General features: G+C 40.7%; 2 protein-coding genes across 11 annotated transcripts in view; one reads left to right on the forward strand and one right to left on the reverse strand.

The window, feature by feature from the left end:
- Positions 1 to 2,523, reverse strand: part of PGPEP1L (pyroglutamyl-peptidase I like) — an 85,930-nt gene extending 83,407 nt beyond the window's left edge. For both annotated transcript variants that reach the window (XM_025187800.2, XM_075896985.1), the window contains exon 1: positions 2,398 to 2,523. The gene's annotated coding sequence lies outside the window, so the exon portion shown is untranslated. The remainder of the gene's footprint in view (positions 1 to 2,397) is intronic.
- The window catches only part of FAM169B (Protein), a 68,293-nt gene that overhangs the window by 24,723 nt on the left and 19,871 nt on the right, over positions 1 to 23,699 (forward strand). The window contains exons 1-6 of one of the 9 annotated variants that reach the window (XM_075896977.1): positions 1,548 to 1,568; positions 3,912 to 4,032; positions 5,844 to 5,977; positions 7,953 to 8,052; positions 13,429 to 13,514; positions 16,548 to 16,722. In XM_075896977.1, coding sequence (XP_075753092.1) covers positions 7,974 to 8,052; positions 13,429 to 13,514; positions 16,548 to 16,722 — 340 coding nt within the window. In that variant the 5' untranslated portion in view covers positions 1,548 to 1,568; positions 3,912 to 4,032; positions 5,844 to 5,977; positions 7,953 to 7,973. Of the gene's footprint in view, positions 1 to 1,325; positions 1,569 to 1,677; positions 1,825 to 2,558; positions 3,200 to 3,911; positions 4,033 to 5,843; positions 5,978 to 7,952; positions 8,053 to 13,428; positions 13,515 to 16,547; positions 16,723 to 23,699 lie in introns of those variants that run through there. The other 8 variants (XM_075896976.1, XM_075896974.1, XM_075896975.1 and 5 more) reach the window with 8 other exon arrangements.

The following is a 23,699-nucleotide window of genomic DNA, read 5'->3' on the forward strand; positions in this document are numbered from 1 at the left end:
TGTATTGGCATCCCCAAGTGTTCAAAAATGATTTAGATCCCTCAAAATGATGATGGCTTTAAAATCATACATTTTAAAAAATAATAAGTGTTGGGTTTTTTTTTCTTGCTGTTTCTGAGCAGTTAGGATTCACATGTTCAAGCTTTTTTCTTTCTTGTGCATGTGTGAGTGAAAATGAACGATGCTCTGTGTGTGTGTGCGTGTGTGTGTGTGTCTGTGCCTACGTTTTGAAACATGCATATCAAAAGTTCTTAGTCAGTAATGCAAACATATTTGATGACTAAGTACTTTTAAATTGTGCAGTAATAATAAATAAATATAGTATAGTTTCTACAACCTGCTTGCAGAATGAGTAACAGCAATCAGGGGACATGATTAATTACGTAGTATGGCATACTATGATTTTTAATACTTTATTTAACTAAGTCTTGTGTTTTTTATTTTGCCGTGATATTGGAACAAACAGCCTTCTGAAATATTCCTACATCAAACTGCCATAATCCTTGAAATAATCCATTTAACAAATAAAGCTTTCCTGGTGTGGGATCAGTATTTAAGGTATCTTAATTACCTCTTTGATATGTCTGAAGCTGAAACCAGTCCATTACCAACTTGATAAGGAAACCACATTGATGTAGCTTTATATGGATAAAGCTATAGATTACTCTAAGGGCATGTCTATGCCTGGGGAGTTATTTATAAATACCTCCCCTTATTTTGAAATAACAAGGCAAATGTCCACATTACCAAGCCCATTATTTTGAAATAATGGGCTTGTTATTTGGAAATAATTCCTGCTTGTGGAAGAGGAATAGCTTATTTCAAAATTGTTTTTGGGAGTTATTTCAAAATAAGTTATTTCAAAATAACTCGCTAGTGTAGACATAGCCTAACTGAAGATAAGGTAGATCTGTTTTGTGTGATAGTTAAAAGATGAAATATTGGATTAATGGTCAAGCAGAAAAAGGTGATGTTGACAATGTCATTTGAATTAAACTGGCACCAGTTTTTGTAACAGAAAGATCTAGCAAATCAGTAGAGTTAATTAGTAATTGTGTCACTATTAGTCATAAAATAACAAAATTAGTATATGAAAACATGAGATCAATGAACTTGAGTAATTAAAGAGCTCTTGAAAAGGGTCATAGCTGTTTAATACTGCCGCAATATTATCTTCATATGATGAGGTTATAAATAATATAAAATTACTATTTAAATTATCTGTAGTAGGAACCAGGATTCAGCTGCAAAATGTTACCATCACTTTCTCTCAGATTGTGCATATGAGACTGAATGTTTAAAATATTTGTCTTAATTTGGGAGGGTGATGGTTTACCTTCAGTATTATAACAACTTACAGTTTCATTTGTGGAATTTCACATATTGGTGCACATGTGTTTTTTGTTGTGCTGAGAAGAATAAATTACTTTGACTATGGAAAACTATTTCCTGCTTACTTCAACCAATACAGGGAAATTCTTGCTGGTTCTGTAATGAAAAGGTCTGTGTCTAATGTATAAAAGATCACAGTTTTAGTTCAAGATTGAAAAGTTTCGCTCATCCTACAAGTGAGTAGAGCTATGACTTTAAAAATAGACCTTATGAATGTTACCATTTCCAGTTTAGAAACCTTTGTTATGATCTGCCTTGGATCCCAGGTGAAGTGAGTTTGACTGCAGTTTTCCCTCCAAGAGAGGAGTATTTGTTCACTTCACAAAACCACTGCATAATTCAGCACAGTTAACTATTTCTGTTCTGGAAAAGCCAGGGCTGGAGTAACAGGAGTGTGTATTTGGAGGAGAGGTACTGCAGAAAAGAACTAAGGTACATTTGGGGCTCAAGACTAAAACTGGATAGTTTAGGACGGTTATTTGGCAGAGCTATATGGGATTCAAGGCAGGAGTAACAAGAAGTGCTGCATGTCAGGTTTTAAGGAGCCAGAGCAGTATGTGAGAACCGTATGCAGTGCCTGCTTGCTTTTATAGTCATTTCTAACTATTACTTTTCATTTTAAGGATCAAATCCTCAGCTGGTGTGAATCAGTGGCACTTCATTGACGGGAGCGGAGACACACTGATTTACATCAGCCGAGGAGCTGGCTCAGACATTTTTATGAGAACAAAAAGTACAACAAAATGAAATTATCACTGTTTTTGTTTTTAGTGTAAAATGTGGTTTTGTCTGTTTCCAGAGTAACCCTGTATGCTCAAAATAGAAATGTGAATGCCAATATAGCTTTATACTTCTTTAATAGATAATCTATCTATCTATCTATCTATCTATCTATCTATCTATCTATCTATCTATCTATCTATCTATCTATCTATCTATCTATCTATCTATCTATCTATCATAAAAAATGCATTTGCCACACAAAAGCGCAAGGCTGATACCTACCTGTAAACTCTTGTTGATACTGTTGTTGTAGAATCTATGTGATGTCATGACCTTGTTTACCAGTTTTGACTATTTAAGATGGCAGCCTGCTTTCAGCTCTGCAGCATTGCTAAGGCTGGAATGTTTGGAATCCCTCTAATGCAGTAGGCCTCCCATTCTAAATTTACTCTCCTTATGGTTATATGGTACCTCCTCTGTGGCTGCAGTGAGAGGCCCCTTTTTTATGACTCTTTTTTTCCCCTTTGGCTTGTAACCCTTTGTGTGCATTGCCCATTTAAAAAACATTCAGCTTTGGCTGATACAATGTACTCTTTTGTTGTTGCTGCTGCATAGGATCAAACTCTGAAATGAAATCCTGTAATTTAAATTGGTTTTATAAAGCTGCCCTTGGAAATTCAAGATCTTGGTGTCCTGAGCTGCCGAAAGGGGCCTCAACTCCAAGGCATCCGCAGGAAAACATTGCTTTAAAAGGAAAGCAGAAAAGTTAAACTCTTCTGAAACTGGCGATTAGATTTTTAAAAAACCATTATCACTTCCTATTACTGTAGCCAGCAGTAATTATTTGCTGTGAATAAAATACTCCAACTAATTAGGACTTATGCAGCTCTTTTATATTTGTGCGTTTGAAAGTACTTTACGAAGGAGAGTGTGATTTCTCCCCTCCTCTCCTTATGCACATGGGAAGATCGAAGTGCACAGAGGTTAAAGTGAAAACCGAGACTAACCTGATGGCTTCCCCTCTACATGCTTTTGGCAGCTAGACTTCCAGATCTTTGAAGATGGGATTTTCAGAAGTGTCTAAGTGAGTTAGGAGCACAAGTCTTGTTGATTTTCAAAGGAACATGTGTTCCTGATTGCTGTGGGTACTTTTGAAAGTCACACCCTAAAGCAAAGAGAGAAATGGACAGAATCATTGAACAAATTATTTGAGGAGAAAAAAAGTGATTCTTCTAAAGGGCTGATAAAATATTAACCAGCATAAGATTTTAATTTTTGGCTTGTATCATTAACGTGGTTGCTTGATCACATAAAAGGAATCTATTTGGAGAATTAATATAGACCTACTAGGTACTGGAAAAGCTAGCTTAAAAGTACTAAGTGTTTTCTCTGTGAGGAAGGCAAAGTTATGTTTATTCTTTAAGTAGCAGGATATAGTATTTTGAGTGCTGTGCTCATGAGTTGCATATTTCAGAAGTCCCAATGTTTTGCTTTGTTTGTTAGCATACATCCAGAAAAATCAAATCCTTATGTACAGATTTAAAAAAATAATTGAAAACAACCCTACAGGACGTTCCTGTGTTTAAAAATAACTTACCAGAGCATTTTAATAATAATCCTTCATTTTGTTTCTAACATACTACATGTCCTATTTCCCTTATATGGATTGTTATTGCACAGTACGTGTGGGGGAGCCCACTAAAGCAACCTTTCTTTCTCTAAAGCTCTGGTTAGGATTTTACAATGTAAATTGACTTGATAATGTTGCAGTACTTCTTTCTTTCTCGTTTTCTCAGATGCAAACGTGACAAAAAACATTTACACATCAGCATTCAGAGATTTACTGGTCAGCATTCTGTCTCCATAGCACTGCTATCAAACTTCAGGATGTAAGATGATCACTTGCAAAGGCTAGGAGTGAGTTTAACCCCCTTGTAAAGCAATGAACAGTGATGAATTATGGGTTTTGGTTTCTTACATTGTTTTTAGGGAATTGGGTATTGAACACTGCCAGAGTCAGAATACTGAACTAATCGTTTCATCCAGGACATCGGATCTTGTGTTCTTATTTTCATAGGGAAAGCATTTTTTCTGTTCATCATACTTTTGTAGTCCTCATTAGGGTACTATTTGCCTAACAATTGGTAATATATTATTCCTCACATTACCTTTTCAGGTAGGACAGGATTATCCTCATGTTTGCAGAATGGGACCTGAGGTCGCACAACACACTGAACCTGTGGAACTCCTTGCCAGTGTTGTGAAGGCCAAGATATAACAGGGTTCATAAAAAAAACACACTAGATACATTCATGGGTTAGCTCCATCAATGGCTATTAGCCAAGATGGACAGGGATGGCATCCCTAGCCTCTGTTTGCCAGAAATTAGGAGTAGGCAGCAGGGAATGGATCTCTTGGTGATTACCTGTTTTTTTTCTATAGACATTGGCCACTATTGGAAGACAGAATTCTAAGCTAGATGGTTTAACTCAGCTCCTTTTCTTTGCTATGGCATCTAAACTTCGCTTAAATCCTCTCCATAGTTTGCTTTGCTATATGTTTGTGTAACTTGGCACTCTGGTGGCTGCTTTTAAGGCAGGACTGGACCAGCATATCTCTCCAGGTCTCTGGGTCCATGCAGATGCAAAAGGCATGGCTGATGTAATGCTAAGAAGGGTACAAGACTCTAGGCATGTGTGATTGCAAACAAGTTTATTCTAGCTACATACCAGTATTTAAACAGGAAGGTGACTTTTGATCAACTGGATCCCAAAGTATCATAAATATGACCAGTAGAAATTCCTATGGAAAGAGAGCGTGGTGCTGTAATTGTATACAGCAGCCCATAAAGTAACTTGTAAAAGGCCTTCCAAAAATGGCAAAAGCAATGGGGAGATATTTCCCCATTTTATTTTTAGGTAAGTATTAACAATCATGGGATGCATTTTTAAGAAAATCACTTTGATCTGTGGTCTCGCACTGTAAGCTAACAGGATGCTGAATTATTTGCTGACATTTAACAAAGTCTCCTGTTGAACTGAAGGCTACAAAAATGAGCTGTTACTGCCCCGGTTGTGTTCTGCAAAAGTGAGTTTAACATCAGAAGGTAGATGCAGTTTTACTCTCTTAGGGTATGTCTACACTACCCCCCTAGTTCGAACTAGGGGGGTAATGTATGCATACCGAACTTGCTAATGAAGCCCGGGATTTGAATTTCCCGGGCTTCATTAGCATAAAGCCGGCGCCGCCATTTTTAAAAGCCGGCTAGTGCGAACCCCGTGCCGCGCGGCTACACGCGGCACGGACTAGATAGTTCGGATTAGGCTTCTAATCCGAACTATCTGTACGCCTCGTTCCACAAGGCGTACAGATAGTTCGGATTAGAAGCCTAATCCGAACTATCTAGTCCGTGCCGCGTGTAGCCACGCGGCACGGGGTTCGCACTAGCCGGCTTTTAAAAATGGCGGCGCCGGCTTTATGCTAATGAAGCCCGGGAAATTCAAATCCCGGGCTTCATTAGCAAGTTCGGTATGCATACATTACCCCCCTAGTTCGAACTAGGGGGGTAGTGTAGACATACCCTTACTGTTTTAGGCCATGATTCTAGAAAAGTATAGGGGTACATAAGGGTCCACCCACTCAGACCCTTTTCCAGATTCAGAGTTTTATAATGTATGTAGCTACTTTCATAACAAAAGAAATGACCTTGTGAATTATTTTATCTATAGGACACCTTTATCCAGTAGATATATTAGCAGGTAATCCTGAAGTTCTCCAAGAAGCAACTGAAGCCTACTATGAAAAGCTTCTGCAGCAAGCTTCATCTCCTCCTGAGTTTTTTTCCATTCCTTGTGGAGAGAAGGTAATGTTACATTTCCCAAGTAGAGAGTGTGTTTATATATTGGTGAAAGGCTATTTCAAGTACTAGTGATCAGAATCTGTTTGAATATAGCAAGGCTAGTGTGAAAGGATAAAAACCATTTAAAGTTTCAGATTCAGTCAATCAGATTAAATATTTTACTCTTGCAGAAAAGAGATAAACTGAAACCAAAACACTAGATCTGGAAACTGCCAAAATTTGAAGTCCAAATCTGAATTTTGTGGCTGGACCCTAATGGAATCAACATTTAATTTGGAGGGAGTCTAGGACTGGATCCAAAACCTACAGCTCTTGGCCCATCTTGTGCTGGTCAGGGCTAGAGATTCGTTTTTTCTATTGTGAGTCAGCAATAAACAATGAATTTTTCTAATATGCACTGTCATGCAAGCTCTGATCAGGAATGACTGACAGATTGAATAAAAATTCTTCAGTGATAAAGCTGCAGGAACAAATCCAGCATTGACCAACAGATGGGCAGTATATGACTAGATAGGTCTTTTTCATTTCTAACTTCAGTCATGTGGACCCTTTTCTATCAATGGAAGTTTCTGTAGGACTAGCTGTGTTTATATCATTAGTCAGTGCTGAAGCAATACCACTAAGTTGAAATAATGGTTTGTGTGGAATATGATTCTTCTAAACAGTTTCTGAAAACATTTTGGAGTAATTTCTAGAAAAAGCCTGTTGATACTGGGTGGGGTAACTTTCATGTTGAATGAGAAGTAGGGGTGACTGATCTTACAGTATTCTTTTAACGCCCTCTAGTGGACCAAGATCATAACTATCTGTAAGGTTAAATACAAAGACCCACAGAGCTAAGGCTCTTATTTTGTCCTTAGTTCAACTCCTTGGACTGGGTAACACTGCATCCTTGCCTTTCTGGTGCCCTGTTAGGGGAGTAGGGGCCTTAAAACACAAAGCAGTGCTACATCTCCACAATAGGTAAAGCTAAAGAATTAAGTTTTGGCTTCAAGTCTGAAGTATCTTGGTTTTGTGGATTATAGAGACACCTTAAATATTATTTCAGGCTTAATTTTGTGTTTAATTTTGTTCTTTTGTAATTTGCACACTCAGAACAATACAATTAACAAAGGGCATAGGTAACAAGAATTTTCTAGCTGTTTCTTTCTGTCCTATAAATGCTTCACTGTATTCTGATCTTTTGTATATCAAAAATAAACTGAACACCTCCAAGAAGAAAGTAAATACATGATCTTAACCTCAGCTACTCTTACTCTGGGATAATTTATACCTAAGAATTTAGGGATGAAGATTTCTGCAATTGACTAGCCCCTAGCTAGTTTGACAAGTCCCTGAGCCTTTCACTTCTGTAGATCTAGGTTAAAACCTGTTCAGGTGATGGGACCTTGTTATTTAATATATATTATAATGTTGTCATCCCATTTTGACACATTTAACAGCATGTCATGGTTGGGAGTCTTTGTTCAAGAGGATTATTGCATGTCAGGGTGGAAGTACGTTGGCATAGTTCTGTGCAGGGAAAGCTGGTCCTGCTATATGCCAGATTCATGCTAGCGCTGTTTCTCACTTTCACGAATACTAAATAATAACCCACAAATCAATATCATATAGTAGATTTGTGATTAAAAACAGTACCTAACTTCTAGTTAAGGTAGTACTCTTAGGTGTCACTGTGATGTATTTGCAGCAAGCAAAGAAAGAGATTGAATCAACAGAAAATTCCAAGTTTTCCTAGGAAGGTCACAGGCACTGTGCAGTTACATTTCCTCTGTATCTTAGTGGATGAACAAATATACTTGTCCCTAGCATTGTGACATTGATGAATGAGTGAATGCTAGTCCCAGGTGCAATGCAAGTTGTTATCTCGAATAGTCCACCTTGCTTTCATGTAGTAAGGCCTACTATATGTGCTTCTGATAATTTAAATATTTTTGCCAGCTCTACAGCATAAAAAGCCAAATGCCTGTTTTTTTAGGTTAACATTGAAGATTCCTGTATGTGTTTCCTTCCTGTGTACCGAGAAGACCCAAAATATAAAATTTTGGTGTTAACAGCTCCACAGGATAAAGAAAAAGGTCAGATTTGTGTCCATATATTTTGAAAATGGATTGAGTCTCCTTTTTGTTTTACTTCAACGATGCCCAGTGAATGTAAGCAAATTTCTAGCATGACATTCTTTAATTTCACACTGTGTTTTGAACATGAAGTAGATTTAGCTAATATGTAACAAAAACCTTTTAAAAGGTAATATTTGGAGACTGTCTACTGGCTAGAATGGGAGATTGATATTCAGGTCTCTGAGTTCTATTCCCAGTTCTGCTGCTAATGGGAAGACTAAGCTTGGGTATATTTCTCTTCCTATCTCAGCATTTGTACCATGGGGATAATCAGACTTTTCTACTTAAGGAAGGCTATTGTGAAACTTTAATTAATTAATTAATGTTTGGTTTGAACTTTGAGATTCTTGAAAGACAGGAAATACAGAAATGCAAAATATTCTGATATGTTATGAAGATTGTAGACTTATTAACATTCCTGTCTTTTGTAATTTTCATTTGTGGTATCCACCTCCTCAATACTATGTTCAATTGCCCCATATTTGGGGGCTACCTTTTGAGAGGTAAATCCAGACATTCACTCAGGAGTTGAATTAAACTCATTTTATTGGCATATCTGTCTGCTTTATACTCTGCGCCAGCTAATGCTCTATTTATTACAAGTAATGTTGGAGTTTTCTTGTTACAGCCTTATGGTCCCCATAAATGGAGTTGGACACTTCCTTGCAGTTAGTAGTTGTAGAAATGGGTGCATACTGGCATTTCTACTGCAGAAGTCATTGGCTAGGTTATCACCAAGGCCTAGGGATTTGAATTATGATTGTAGTTTTAGTTTTTTTGTCCATCCTTCAGTGATCACTGTTCTACACAAAATGTGTGTTCCTACATGCATTCTGATTTCTTTCTATTTAACTCCATCAGTCAATAGACTGTGTGGCCACAATCCAGATGGGACTAACAACACTGATAATAAATAGCAAGTTATGATGCCATAGTCTTCAGCAGGGACTGAATCCAAGTCATTTAGCACCAAAAGCATTGTGCTGTGTTATTATAGACTAACACAACTACCCCCTGAGACTTTTAACATAAAAGAGAGCAGTTTGAGAGCACTTTTTGAGAGAAGCTACTAGAAAGAAAGAATCATGTACACCAGACCAATGAGCAAGTACATCACTCTTGCAGTCTGTGCTTTTGACTCTAACTTAGTCCATCTTCTCCCACAATACAGCAATAAGCAAAAACCACCATTGCAATTAAAAGTGCCTCTGCATATTTTATTTCTGAAGTAGGGATGTAAGCAACAAGTCAACTAGTTGACTATCCAGTAAGCATAAGCATATTGGATAGTCGAGTAGTGACTTGACTAGTCGCTCTCTCCACATTTCTGCTTCTATCAGAGAGGCAGCAAGGTTGGGGAGCAGCAGCTGGTGATGGGGGGAGCCAGCTTAAAAGCTGGTTCCCCACAGCAGCCTCTCTGCAGGGAGTAGGGGAAGCTGAGGCACAACGGGGAAACTGTGTGAGCAGGGATGAAGCAGTCCCCACTTGTCGGATTTTGGCTGCTGTGTGAGTGGGAACTGCAGTTCAGCCTTGAGTCCCTACTTGCCCCGTCTCCCTGCGGCACTTCTGCTTTTGAAATGTAGCAAGAGCCCCACAGGGCTACTTTGAAGTAGGAATAAGAGATCCTCCGGAATAGGGCTTTATTCCGGAGGATCGGGCCAGTCTAGACCCTTTTTTTTATGGCTTTTCCCCAAGCCGGAAAAAAAGCGGCGGACATGTTTATTTAAATCCGCGGGGGATATTTAAATCCCCCGCGGATTTCCCTATTCCCACTTTCAAAATTAGCATGCCCCTTCCGAAAAAGGGGCCAGTGTAGACGTAGCTGTACTGTATACAGAAGCATTTTAACTGTTATTTTCCAAATGCTTTTCCAGGTAGCGGGTTATTTTTATCAGCTTTTGATTTCTCCTGGTATTAAACACTCATAGTCCTCCATATTTTAAGTCTATTTTTTGTAAATTGGTGTTTTAATAAGTGCAAAGTTTAGTGCTTATTTCATTAGTGTATTTTATTTTCATATGACTGAGTGGTTTGATTTTAATGAGCCATGCCTGCTTTTAACATTTAGCCTAAATAGTTAGCCTTTCAAAGTACTTTACAGTCAGCTTCACTAAATGCCATACATTTGACATCACTTTGTAGTTTCCCTTAGTCTTCAATAATATTACAGTATGGTCATGATATGTATTAGGGTGCAGGGATTTAGATTCTGGTCTCTGTATCTAAACAAGATCAGAAATGGATGTCATGAGGTGGAGAGAAATATTGAAGTTGCTTTTCCACAAAACATCCTTCTCAGTCTTTATCTGGGTTGGAGGTATTTGTTTATTTGAAATGGACTTGCCGTTCTGGTATGTTGCCACAAACATTTTTATGAGAATGTAAATTGTGTTGCAAGGACTTCTAGAGCATGATATGGGTGATGAATGTCTTTACCATCCAAAATAAACAAGTATATACTGTTGTGTATGTTAAATACTGAATGTTCTGTCCTTGCTAGAAAGATTTTTCAGTGAGAGTGATTTCTAGTAATTGCCAGATGCCACAGAAATGTGTAATAGGTTATTCACAACAAATCACTGAAAATAATTTAATTGTAGTGGGAAAACATAATTTGGTTGCAAGAAAATTATTCTTGGTACTTATGTGTTCCCCATTACCAGTATCTCAGTGTGCATCACTATCTTTAATGTATTTGTCCTGACAGCACTACTGAGGTAGGGAAGTACAGTAAAACTCCATTAGTCCGGCATCCAATGCTCCGGGACTCCTGATGGTCCAGCACCATCAGGAACCCGGAAGTGCTGGGGCAGCCGGACAGGCTTCCCCCATTCAGCTGCAGCTGAAACTGACCAGCAGCTGAATCAGGGAAGCTGGGAGCAGAGCAGCTGGGGTGCTGCCGGGTTGGACTCGTAGCGCTGCCCCTCGGGGCTGCGGGACCAACCCGGCAGCACCCTAGCTGCTCTTGGGGATGCCTGGGGCAGAGCAGATGGAGTGCTGGGTTGGTCCTGCAGCGCCAAAGGAGGGCGCTGTGGGACCAACCCGGCAGGACCCCAGCTGCTCTGCCCCAGGGGTCCCCGATTCAGCTGCTGCTGAAACAGATCAGCAGCTGATTCCAGGAAGCCCGGGGCAGAGCTGCTCTGCCCCGGGCTTCCTGGAATCAGCCGCTGATCTGTTTCACCAGCGGCTTAATCGGGAACCCTTGGGGCAGAGCAGCTGGGGTCCTGCCGGGTTGGTCCCGCAGCGCCCTCCTTTGGTGCTGCAGGGGGGCCAACCCGGCAGCACTCCAGCTGCTCTGTCCCAGGCGTCCCCAAGAGCAGCTGGAGTGCTGCTGGGTTGGTGCCGTAGCGCCGCCTCTTGGCGCTGCGGGACCAACCCGGCAGCACCCCAGCTGCTCTATTGCAGGCATCCCCGATTCATCTGCTGCTGAAACTGACCAGCAGCGGCTGAATCAGGGACGCCTGGGGCAGAGCCAGACTATCGTAAGGGGGGGCTATGATGGGTCTGGGGTGGCACCCCTCCCACCCCACTCCAGACCCCTCATAGCCCCCCCTTCTGATAGTCCAGAACCCCCTGGGTCCTAAAAGTGCCGGATTATCGGAAGTTTACTGTACTATTAATCTTAGCTTTCTGAGAACGGAAGCACAAGGGGATTAAAAAGACTTGCTACAGGTCACACAGGAAGTATGTACTAACAGAATCTTGCTCTTCCAAATCAAAAACAATTTTGGAGATAGCTATACAACAGGGAAAAGATTAGATAAAGGAGAACTTGGTCTTCTGAAACTTACCTGCATTCAAAATGATTTCGACAAAATTATTTCCAAGACAAGAATGAGAGTTCGGGGAAACATGCATAGGTTAAACTGTGAACTGGATATTTACTTTAAAATGATAATTTTAGAAGAAAGCGCATACATTTGCATGGAATTTGGGGAAGTGTTTTTCCTTAAGGAAGGCATTTGTGTAGACAAAGTAGCCGAAGTAATAAGATATGACAGTTGCTATGTCAACTACTGTATCCACCCAACCCCTTAAATTATTGAATAGCGCAGTAAATGTTCCATAAAAGTCAAGTAGTTCCTTGGAATGTGCTTATGCATTTCCCTATTTTCACCAACGTTTTTTCCAATTTTTTCTGATCATCACACTGTGTGTGAGGAGTGAGGATGGTGATGTAGATTTCATTCCAAATCTGTTTTGGGATTAACCTCATGCAGCTCCCAGTGAAGTCAGAGTACGGCCCTTTGTATCCCTTTGTCTGACTCTGCTGTCTTTGGTAACTAGACATGAATATGTAGTGGAGCAGTGACTACTTGCATTGGAAAGTGGAGTAAAAGAATTGAGGGAACAGATTGAATCCATCATAGAAAATGTATGAAAACCCTGTGCCCATACGTTCATAATATTTAATTAATAGGATGTGGTGTTATAAACAGGCATCTGCAACTGCTTTTTTTTTTTTTTTTTTATTAAACTCAGCGCACAAAGTGTAACGTGTTTTGGCATGTACCTTAATAGTTTATTCAACAAATAGGTTAACTAAGCAATGATCCTGGACTGAAAGCCCACTGTGAGCTAGTAAAGATTGAAGTAAAAAGAGAAACTAACATAAGCACATTAGAAACATTTGTTATAACTTGGAGCTAAAACAGGTAAACGAGGACACTCACCTTAAAACCTTTTCACTTGCTTGTCAATAAATTTGTCCTTGACTGAGAGGATTCTGCTGTTTGTTGGTAGGATGGTTTAGAGCAGGAGTGGGGAACCATTTTTGAGTCAAAGGCCGCTGACCCGCAGAAAAATCAGTCAGGGGCTGCATACAAGTGAGAAGCAAAAAACCCCAGCCAAACCCACAGTGTTGTGGCCCTCAACGGAGAAGGAAAAAGACACTCATCACAATCCCCTTGCATACCAGAGCCTGGGGGGGCCCAGACTAGTAGATATTGTGTGTTCCAGCCCTGTTGGGGGGAGGAGGAAGTTGGAGCACCAATGCTGGGGGAGGAGCCCCGAGCCTCCGTGGCCAGATCCAGGCAAGCTAGGGGCCACAGTTTTTCCACTCCTGGTTTAGAGGAACACAGTCATCCAGTGGTTAGGGTGCTAGCTTTAGGACTTGGAAACCTTCATTTAGTTTCTTAAGTGAAAAACCTTCATTTAGTTTCTTGAGTGAAAAATCAGACCCCTTTTATGTAGATATCTAACTCCAGGCAACTAGTTTTCCAAATGTTGATCTTAATTCTGATCTTCCTTTTCTTTTTCTTACCAATGAATTTGCTTGTTAGTAGTCTTTGCAGCAGCTATTTTGAGTTGATGTGTCCTTGTTTCTGATTTTAGTATTGGCAGTTTACCTTAACCAGTCCTGGTGGTCCATTGAAGATGTATTGAAGACTGCTGATTCCTCTAGAGAAGGACTTATACAGGTCTGGACAATTGTGAACCATTATTGTGAAGCATTCCAGCTGTGGGAACCATATAGTGTTCTGTGTTTCATAATATTACATATATTTTGTTTGTGCTTTTATTGTGTATACTCTTCGGGCATGACCCTGGTCTCCCTACTGCAGAGCCACCTTCACCTCTTGAATAAATATTAATTTTCCATGTCCTGTTAATGATTCATTTGCTGACTTTTCTCTCTCTCTTTCCATTTATTTCAAGGTTGCCCTCATAGCAGGTAAAGAAGCAGTCAGATAAACTGAACTATTGCATTAGCAATAACACATTAGTGCCTCTTGATTGACCATCTGTTGAGAAGATGCTCTTTGGCACCCTTTGGCACAGTGTCTTATCTAGCCATTTACAAGCTTTTGCCGTGGATTGTTTTTTAGACTTTATTTATTTTATTGAGCTGTTCTTATGTAATGTTTGTTTTATTTTATTCTTCACAATGAATACACTTGATCTAATGCAGTAATTTTGTTTTGGGAGAATAGATGGAAAGATATTACTGACTTTTAAATTAATCTAGTCATAGCTTCTAAGAAGGTTAATTGCACTGTGTATATAGGATTTGTATTGCCATGTGGCAAACTAGTTTGCCTTTCTTTACTTCCCTTTCCTACCCACCCCTCTGCCTCCCTGTTGAGAGTGCTTCTTGCCTTCTTTCCTCTGTCATTCTTTCCCTGAATCTATGAGGCGTTTAATCTTGCAAGGATTAATTCAACCATCTCAATATGCAACCTGATTTAATAGGTTTTGCATAGGGAACTGTCAGGGCTGTTCCCCGTTCTGGTAGCCTGAGTGCAGAAGGTGAGGGCCCACAAGAGAGCTTCAATACCTTGCCTCTACAGGCACTGGGTACAAAAAACTTCCCCCGAAAATCATAATGCACAGATTTTGGGGAATCGCCGCCACCATCAAGTGCTTTTTGATCCCTAAAAACCGGGGGTGAACGCTTGAAATCAACCTTAGAGGTACCCCAAGCTCTTTTGTCTCAAAAGAGCTTTAAAAAAGAAAAGAGAAAAACAAGCTGCAGTGTCTGGTAGCTGATCCCTCAGTCAGAGGCATGCAGATGCACACAAACAGACCTTCCAGGATACAAGAATCAAATCATTACTTTTTAAAAAAGTGATTTTTTATTACAAAAAAAAGGTAAACTTGAGAAAGCATACTTGGTTGCTAAATGTTACAGAGCAGCTAAGGAAAACAAATTAAAACACAGAGAAACGTCTCAACACAATGCTTAGATGGTGGTAAATGGGTAGGAGAGGCATAGAATCACACAGAGCAGTTCATACCAAACCACAGAATAAAGAAAAATTATCCTGAATGTGACTGGATTCACTTTTCCCTTTGCTTACTTCCAGCTTTCTCTTTGCTCAGTCCACTCCCATGCTTTGAATTCCTTGGAGACACAGTAGGCCTATCTGGTTTTAAATCATACTGGCTACGTCTACACTGCGGGCTTTTTGCACAAGAACTGTTTTGCGCAATAGTTTCTGCGCAAAAATTCTTGTACAAGAGTGCATTCACACTACCACGTGCTTTTACACAAGAGATGTGCTTTTGCGCAAGAGCGTCCATGGCAATGTGGGTGCTCTCTTGCTCAAGAAAGCTCTGATGGCCATTTTAGCCATAGGGGTTTCTTGTGAAAGAAACTCCTGTTGCCCATCCACACTGCCTTGTTGTGCAAGAGGGCTTATTCCTTGTGGGGAGAGAAATAACTCTTGTGCAAGAAGCCCTACTTTCTGACGCTTTACTATAAATTTACTTGCTCAAGAACACACGTGCCGTGTAGATGCTCCGCAAGATCCACGGCTGTTCTTGCGCAAAAAGCCTGCAGTATAGATGTAGCCACTGTGCCTCTCAACTCCTGATTTATCTCTCCCACACAAAGAAAGTAGGCACAGAACCTATATCCAATTCAAATTTCAACCCTCTATCTCGATTGGTTCTCCCGGGCCCCTGGCCATCACCTTTGCTAGCTACCTGAGCCTAACTCCTTAGTCACCAGGTGCTGGTCAGCATTCCTCTAGGCCATTACAAACTAAGTGGGGGGAAGAGGGTTGAGGAGTAAACCCATCTCCCAACCTGCAGGTACGCTTTTGGCAGTACTGGCTCTACACAGCTGTTTCTCAAGTTTCTTCTGTAACAGTGGAGGATCACAAAAGGATTTTGGCCCCTTGAGTTCTTTTAATGTATTTTGGGTCATTTTATCATTTGGCATATGTTCACGGTGACATGCAGTACCATCAAACTCCAGTCAATAGAAACAGGGTAACATACATAGTCTCCTTTTAGTACACTTCCAAGTGTGGGTAATCCAGAACACTCCAATTCTATATCCAGCTAAGTCACTGGTTTACTGTGACCATGGGCAAGTCATTTCACCTCCCCGTGCTTCAATTTCCCCATCTGTAAAAGTGTACTTTGCAGGGGGATTGGCAGGATTTATAAATGGACAGTGATGTCCAAAGGCAATTATAATTTCTTCTTATACTATGTTTAATCTTGAGAAAAGAAAGGCTGCAGGGGGAGAGACATAGTAACAGTCATCAGCTATATTAAGGGCTGTTGTGAAGAGGGTGGGTTATTCTCCATGGCCACTGAAAAATCAGACAAGAAGTAATGACTTAATCTGAAGCAAGGGACTGTTAGGTTAAGTATTAGAAAAATCTCTGCTATAAAGGGTAGTTACGATATGGAATAAGTTTCCAAGGGAAGTAGTGGAATCCTCATCATCGGTGCTTTTTAAGAACTAGTTAGACAGACATCTGTCAGCGATGGTGTAGGTTGACGTGGTCCTGCCTCAGCAAGGGGCTGGACTTGATGACTTCTTGATGTCCCTTTGAGCCCTACCTTTCTATTATTTGAACTGGTTGATGAGGAATTTTTGTCCCAGATGAGTGGTATACATTCATCACCCTCTTAAAAAACAAGACAAAATGAAAATTTTCTTTGGAAGGCAAAATCCCTTGAGTCTCTTCGTTTTTTTTCTCTGTTTTTTCTCTAAGGTCCAAACATTTGGAGAAAGGATTGTCCTCTTTGTTCTCAACTACATTATTTTTGGACTGTTAGAAAGGAGTTCAGATAATGATACATTCTTTGTATCTCATTCCGCCAAGGAGTCTGCCAAAATATTCTGGAGGAATGGAGATGCTGTTGCTTTTTACACAGCCAAAATGAAAGGTAAGAGAAACATTTCCATCAGTTCAATATCCCCAGAAATGTAGTCTCCCCTTTAATGTAAATAATTCTGTGTGCCCATTTAAATTTTTAGATAGAAATTACTTGCATACCATTGAAGAGAATGAATCAGAGAATTTGGCAGTTGTAGAATTTGGCAGTTATTCATATTCCTTCCATTAAAACCCAATGGGTCCAAATTCTATTCTCGGTTACACTGCCTGCATGATCTGGACTGTTTGGAAAGCTGTGCCCATTCAAATTCCATCCGTCTCCAATTGTTCTTCATGTCTTTCTTGGCTTGGCAGACCACACCCAAGCTCTAGCTGGCTGGAGCCTCAGGTTTCTGACTGGCTGCCAAATGGGTCTTCCTTACAGCAGCCTTTTTTACAGCCTGTAATCTTCTGAGCTTCACCTTTAACTGAAGCCTTCTGCTGTCCTTTATAAGTTATTACCTGATCCAACTCAGATGTGTCTATTTAGTTATCAAGGATGACTAACTCCAGGCCCTCCAAGTCCTTAAGGGGCTTCACTCTGTTAAAGTGCTGAAAGAGGCTGTTGCCTGTCAGTGCCTCCTTAAGGAAAATGGAGACTTGAAGTTGGGAGGTCAGAATATGGTAACCAGTTCTGGTATTCATATCCTAAAAAGAAAGCTGAAAATAGAATCAAAGACATTCAGGGCTGGAAGGGACTTCAAGAAGTCTTCAAGCCCAGCACCCTTCTCTGAGGCAGGACCAAGTAAACCTAGATTATGCCTGACAGGTGTTTGTCTGCTCTATTCAAAAACTGCAGTGATGAGGATTTCACAGTCTTCCTTAGAAGTCTATCTCAGTGCTTAACTACACTTAGAATTAGAACATTTTCCCTCCTATTTAACCTAAATCTCCCTTGTAGTGAGTGAGGAAAAGAACTGCAAGAATGAATCAAGGGCAGGAAAAAATTCTGTGCAGTGAGAAACTTAAAAGCTCAATCTGTTTGGTATAACAAAAAGAAGATCAAGGTGGAACTTGATCACAGAGTAGAAGTAATTTCACAGGTTGCGTCTACACAGCTCCCTTAGCTCGAAATAACAAATTGCATAGCAAATTGTGTAGCTTATTTCAAGTGTATTTCAAAATAGCTTATTTTGTAGTTTGGTGCTGTCTACACAGCACCAAATTTTGAAATAAACCGCTATTCTGAAATGTACCTTAATCATGGTGGAACAAGATTTACAGGGAAGTCCGAATAGCGTGCCCGTTATGTCAAAAGATATTTCAAAATAATGAGTGTGCTGTCAAACTTTCTGGGTGTCTGGCTGGTGAGTCTTGCCCACATGCTCAGGGTTCAGCTGATCGCCATATTTGGTGTCGGGAAGGAATTTTCCTCCAGGGTAGATTGGTAGAGGCCCTGGAGGTTTTTCGCCTTCCTCTGTAGCATGGGGTACAGATCACAGCTGGAGGATTCTCTGCATCTTGGGGTCTTCAAAGTATTTGAAGGCTTCAATATCTGAGATATAGGTGAGAGGATTATTCTAGGAGGGGGTGGGTGAGATTCTGTGGCCTGCACTGTGCAGGGGGTCAGACTAGATGATCATAATGGTCCCTTCTGACCTTAAAGTCTATGAGTCTATGAGTAAAATGGGAAATAGCTATTTTGGGATACCAGAAGTATCCTGAAATAGTGCTGCAGTGTAGACGTACCCACAGGAAAAAAATACTAGGGCACTAATGGGTAAAGGGCTTTAATCTAGGAGAGAAAGGTATAACTAGAACCAGTGTTGAAAATTAAAGCTAGACAAATTCACATTAGGCACAGATTTTAAACAGTGAGGGTAATGAACCATTGGGTAATGAACCACTACCTAGGGCAGTGGCTCCAAACCTTTTCGAGCATACGGACCCCTTTTCAATCTATTCAAATTTTACAGACCCTCTCATTCAGCTGTGCCTGCAGCCTGAATGTTCCTCAGCCCGTGCTGCTTCCTGAGCTGCCGGAAGCAACACAGGTTGAAGAACGTGCTGGCTGCAAGAGACTCCGTACATTTATTTTAATTTCTATTTTAAACTTTCTGTAGACCCCCTATAGTACCGTCGCAAACCACCAGGGGTCGGTAGACTACAGGATGGGAAACACTGATCTAGGCAAGTGGTAGACTCTCTATCTGTCTTCAGATGAAGACTGGATGTCTTTCTGGAAGATAGTCTTTAGTCAAACATAAATTATTAGGTTCAGTATCTGGTTAATTCAGTTGCTTCTGATAGACAAGATGTCAGGCTAGACCATACAGTCCTTTGTGGGTTGAAAAACATCTAGGACTTGAGAAGTCTAATATAAGTTGAGGCCCATTGCGCTGATTTAAAGATATCTACTCTGTGACTATTTGTACCAGGGTAAGCCACAATTGCTAAATCACTAAACTGGTGACAGAAAAGAACAATGTGGAGAACGTCTCACTGGAATGTGTATCTTAGTGGTGTTAATTACTGTTAAAACGTGTCAGTTACTTGTTCCTAAGATAATGCGAATCAACACTAAAATTCATAAGGGCTCTCTCAGGAGATGTTTGGACTTTTGTGCTCAAATGAAGTTGCAAAATAGGTTCAGAGAAATTGGTGAGGGAACCTCTTTCTGGAGGTGAATTGTGTTGCCTAAGGGCAATCGGTCAGCACAGTCCCAAAAGCAGGAGGTGAATGCTGGGAAGGAGGCAGACAATAGATTAAAGTTGCCCTCCTCTGGCAGCCCTTCTAAGGGATGAAGCATTAGGAGTCCTGCCCTGTGCAGTGCTGAACTCCTTCCTTGTGCTGATGTGTAGTTGGCACTCTTGTGTGCTGTCAGTGGTAATCACATATCAGGTGATTAAGGAATCCTGGATGTGTCTATGAATACAGTGTGCTGAACTGTATCAGAATTTGCAAACACTTAGTTACAACTATACGTTTCCCTCTTAAGTCTTTAAATATTTTGGAGCAAAGCTTTTGGAGAGACACATTCGATTTGTAATGATTCATGCTTCAGAAAAATAAGTTTTCATACTAGTCTGTTGTGGGTGGAATATTAGACAACTTGAATCTATTTCTGGGTAAACAGTTTTGATTTTAAACCAGGTTCACACATTAAATACAAAAGCTTAAAGTCCAGACTTGCCAACATTTGGATCTTGTTGCCAGTGTTTTCCTCTCTGGGCAGCCGTTTTGGTTTTTGGTTTTTTTGTTTGTTTGAGGGGTAGCTGTGTTAGTCTGTTTCAGCAAAACCAATGAGGAGTCCTTTGGGACCTTAAAGACTAACAAATTTATTGTGCTGGAAGACACTTTGTCAGATGCATGAAATGGAAACTTCATTTTGGCAGGGATATATACACATGCAAAGATGGTGTGTTACATGACTATGCAGGGGATAAGGATGTAAGCGTTTAACCATTTAACTGAAAAGTTGATGCTTATTAGTTGCTGTTAATGGCTAAACTCAACTGCTGGGACCCTCCAGTGGCAGGAATGGCTGGGGTGATGGGGCCAGCTGCCAGGAGCTCGCTGACAGCTGGGAAACCACTGCGGTGGGTCGGGCAGCCTGGAGCCTGCCAGCAGTCGAGAGCCTGCCAGCAGCAGAGCTGATGGCTGGGAGCCTTCCAGCAGCAGGGCCAGTGGCAGGGAGCCTAGGAGGGGAGCAAACCAGGAGTGAGGGATGTCACCTGAGAGTCCAGGGTTAGTGGCAACACTCAAGGACCCTTCCCTCCATTCCTCTACATCCCTGAAAACGTTTAACCCTGTAACATAGAATTTTGGTCAGTTACATGGTTAATTTTTTAAAAAATTTTTTATATTGCTAGCAGAGGAATAGTGCTATTGAGAGGTAAATTCAAACTGTGTGAATGTGGCCCATTCCCAACATTTGATGAGAATATCAATTACCACAGACGTTTTCCAAGGTCCTTTTGGGAAGTTTGAAACTGTGCTGTTCATTTCCCTCTTTGCTTATCATGTAAAGCTCACTTGGAGTGTGTGGCTTGAAAGTAATCTTACGCTCTGTGTTGTACCAAATAAAAGCAAGCAGGATCTTATGAGGGGGATAAGGCAAAAAGCCACATTTATTGTAAAGATAATAATAAAATAATAAAGAAAAGATAGAAGCAAACAACGTTGTTTAACTACTTAACCCTTATACATATAAATAAACATTCATTCATCCATTCATTCAGGTTCTGTGTATTTGTTATAGTTACCAGCCTGGAAGTTGCTTGTGACAGAATACTGGCCAGGTATTCTGTACACAAGTGATGGTAGTGGGGAGCGAAGTCCTGATCAGATGCGCATCTGAAGCTCCTAGTAGGCTGGCAGCAGAACCTTGGACTCTGATTCCATAGTTTTTTAGTCCAGTTCTTATAGGAATTTCTTCCCATGCTAGTCTATGGAAATTGCTGCATCATGCTGATGTCTCCAGGGTGGCTGCCAGGTGCTCGTCAGTGATCTCATCGGGTGGACCTCCAGTACTTGGTTTTCTCCACTTGACACCTTTTGGTTGCACTGGCACCTGACGCCTTCTTCAGCCCTTTGTTGCTGTATTCTCAGGCTGGCACCTCTCAGAACCATTCACTCATCATCCAAGCACTCTCTCTCTTACATCCATTCCTTAATTAATGTTTCCCATACAATATTTTTGTATAATAATAACGTTACATATATCAGAGTTGTAGTTACAAAAAATTTCTGGGTGGTATTGCTTAAAACATTCTCTGAGTGCTGAGTAAAGTTACAATGTTTTAAAGAGAACAGGTCAATTATGTAACAATGCCCTTAGTCAATTACAGGGCTTGGCTCCTATAGCAGAGTTAGTGGCTTGACAATGCATTGTTACAGTGTATCTCTGCAATGTCAATTTCAAGCAGCCCCTTGCAAAAGCTTGAGCATGCCCTGGGGCACAGAGTGGGGGCTGTTTCTGGCTACATAGGATTATATTCTTAATAGTTCTAAGTTACATGACCTAATACATTATATTTTAAAGGGGCAATAATAATAATAAATCTAAACATTTAACAATCTTAACTAATAATAAGAATAAGAATAAGAATTAATAATCAATCTAAACACTTTAAGTTGTGGGGAACAAATTATAGGGAGTCACTTCCATTTGGGGGAATCACATTTTTAATACATTGATATGTTATCCCTACATCTGAAGTTCTGTAACTGTGTCATACTAAACGTGCTTTTGTTGATTTGATGCTCTGTCTCACAGCTAGGAAGGGACTCTGGATTTAGTAGGCCCAAACCAAGCCCAGATCTCTTTTGTTACAGTCTTGAGTAGTGTATTTTATATATCAGATATTCTCTATGTAAGAAATTCCATAATGCCAGATCTCCTTCCATAGCTCCTGGCCTCATGATGAATTTGTTTTAGGGCCCTGCCCGGTAATCCAAACTGCATTTCCATTCTCTAACTTGGCCCTTAGCCATTACTTTTTGCCCGCCACTAAAATTTAGACTCGCCTCCTCCTTCTGTACTCATCTTTCTCTGTGTCTCATCTGTGAACCTTCCATTAGCTACAATATGACAAGATCAGAAATCATGGTTCAGTGGAGCTATATATGGCAAAGCAGCCTTTGTAGGGCATGGACAGTTAAAAGCACAGGGCTGGGTAGATGGGAGGAGTCTTTTTCTGTTTTTTATTGCAAACTTACAGCATATCTTTGTCCAAGTCACATTTTCACATGGAAGTCAGTGACTCAAGTTTAGCTCAGGTTGCCGATGTCTGAAACTTGTTCCCATGCACCATCTCCTAGGTGGCCTGAGTTTGGTGGTAGTCCCGTTCTTAATAGATGTATAGGCACATCACAGCTATTTGGATCTCTTGAGAAAGGGAAGAGAGACTGAATGCCTATGTTGCTCCTAGAGATAGTTCCTTCAGGTCAGGTTTGAGACACACTGGCAAGGCAGTGTGGGAAATGTCTAGTGATACTGACCATGCTGTACCTAATGAATAGATAAACACAAGACTTCATTCTCCAAGATCTTGAACCTGTCATCTTTCATGACCATTAAATGTGCTATATTCACAACTGCACAGCTCACCAACCTAACCTCTATGGTATGTGCCTATTTCTGTTTAGTGGGAGGCATGTGGCGTTTATCACTGGGTACCCTGGCAAATGATGGGATGTACCAGGGCAGTAATGTATGTTCATGACACATTTTGCTGTGTGCCAGGTCAAACACTCCCTCCCTCCCCCAGTTTGATCTGTGTCAGAGACTTCTAGATTCTGCTCTCCATATTGGCAGTTAAAGAGTTTAAACCCTACTTTTTAAAAAAAGAAAAGAACATTTTTTCCTGTCCTTTTAAATTCTGTCACTGAAACTGCAGTGCTTTAGTCTGTGCATCCTATGTTTGCAGGGCAACGGGTATTAGTTGGAATATTTTACAGGAGACAAAACAAAGCTCTTCCCATTGAGCGGCTTTGGTGCAGAGAACTTTTTGTTTCTTTGCCATTTTTCTTTCATGATTTTCATGGTTTGCTTTCCAATTTCAACCTGTTAAAAACACATGGTTTTTTTTAATGAATTAATAATGACAGTGCCTGGCACTGCTATTAGATCATGTAATTCGATGAAACTCCATGGGAGATTCATGAAAAGGCAGTGAGAGCTAGTGGACAGACAACTCGAGTTTCAGGAGACCTGCATTCTAGTCCTAGCTCTGCTGTTATCTTTCTGTGTGACTTTGTGCAGCGCAAGTCATGGCACTTCTCTGTGCCTCAGTTTTCCCACATGTAAAATAGATTAACAGATCTGACTGTTTGTAAAGTGCTTTTAAATCAATTAATGAAGGAGCAAGAAACTGGCCTGCTGGGGCATTTAGCCACAGGGGGAGGGGAGGAGTGGTCCTAGCCCGGCTTCCTGCAGGCTGCTTCGCTCGAAGCAGGCAGTCTGGCAGGTTGGAGGGGATAGCAGGGGAACTTCTGGGACTACTCCAGCCCAGAACCGCCGTTTCAGGGGGTGGGGTGGGGAGC

This window comes from Pelodiscus sinensis, chromosome 14, assembly GCF_049634645.1.
Source record: "Pelodiscus sinensis isolate JC-2024 chromosome 14, ASM4963464v1, whole genome shotgun sequence".
Lineage (NCBI taxonomy): Eukaryota > Metazoa > Chordata > Testudines > Trionychidae > Pelodiscus > Pelodiscus sinensis.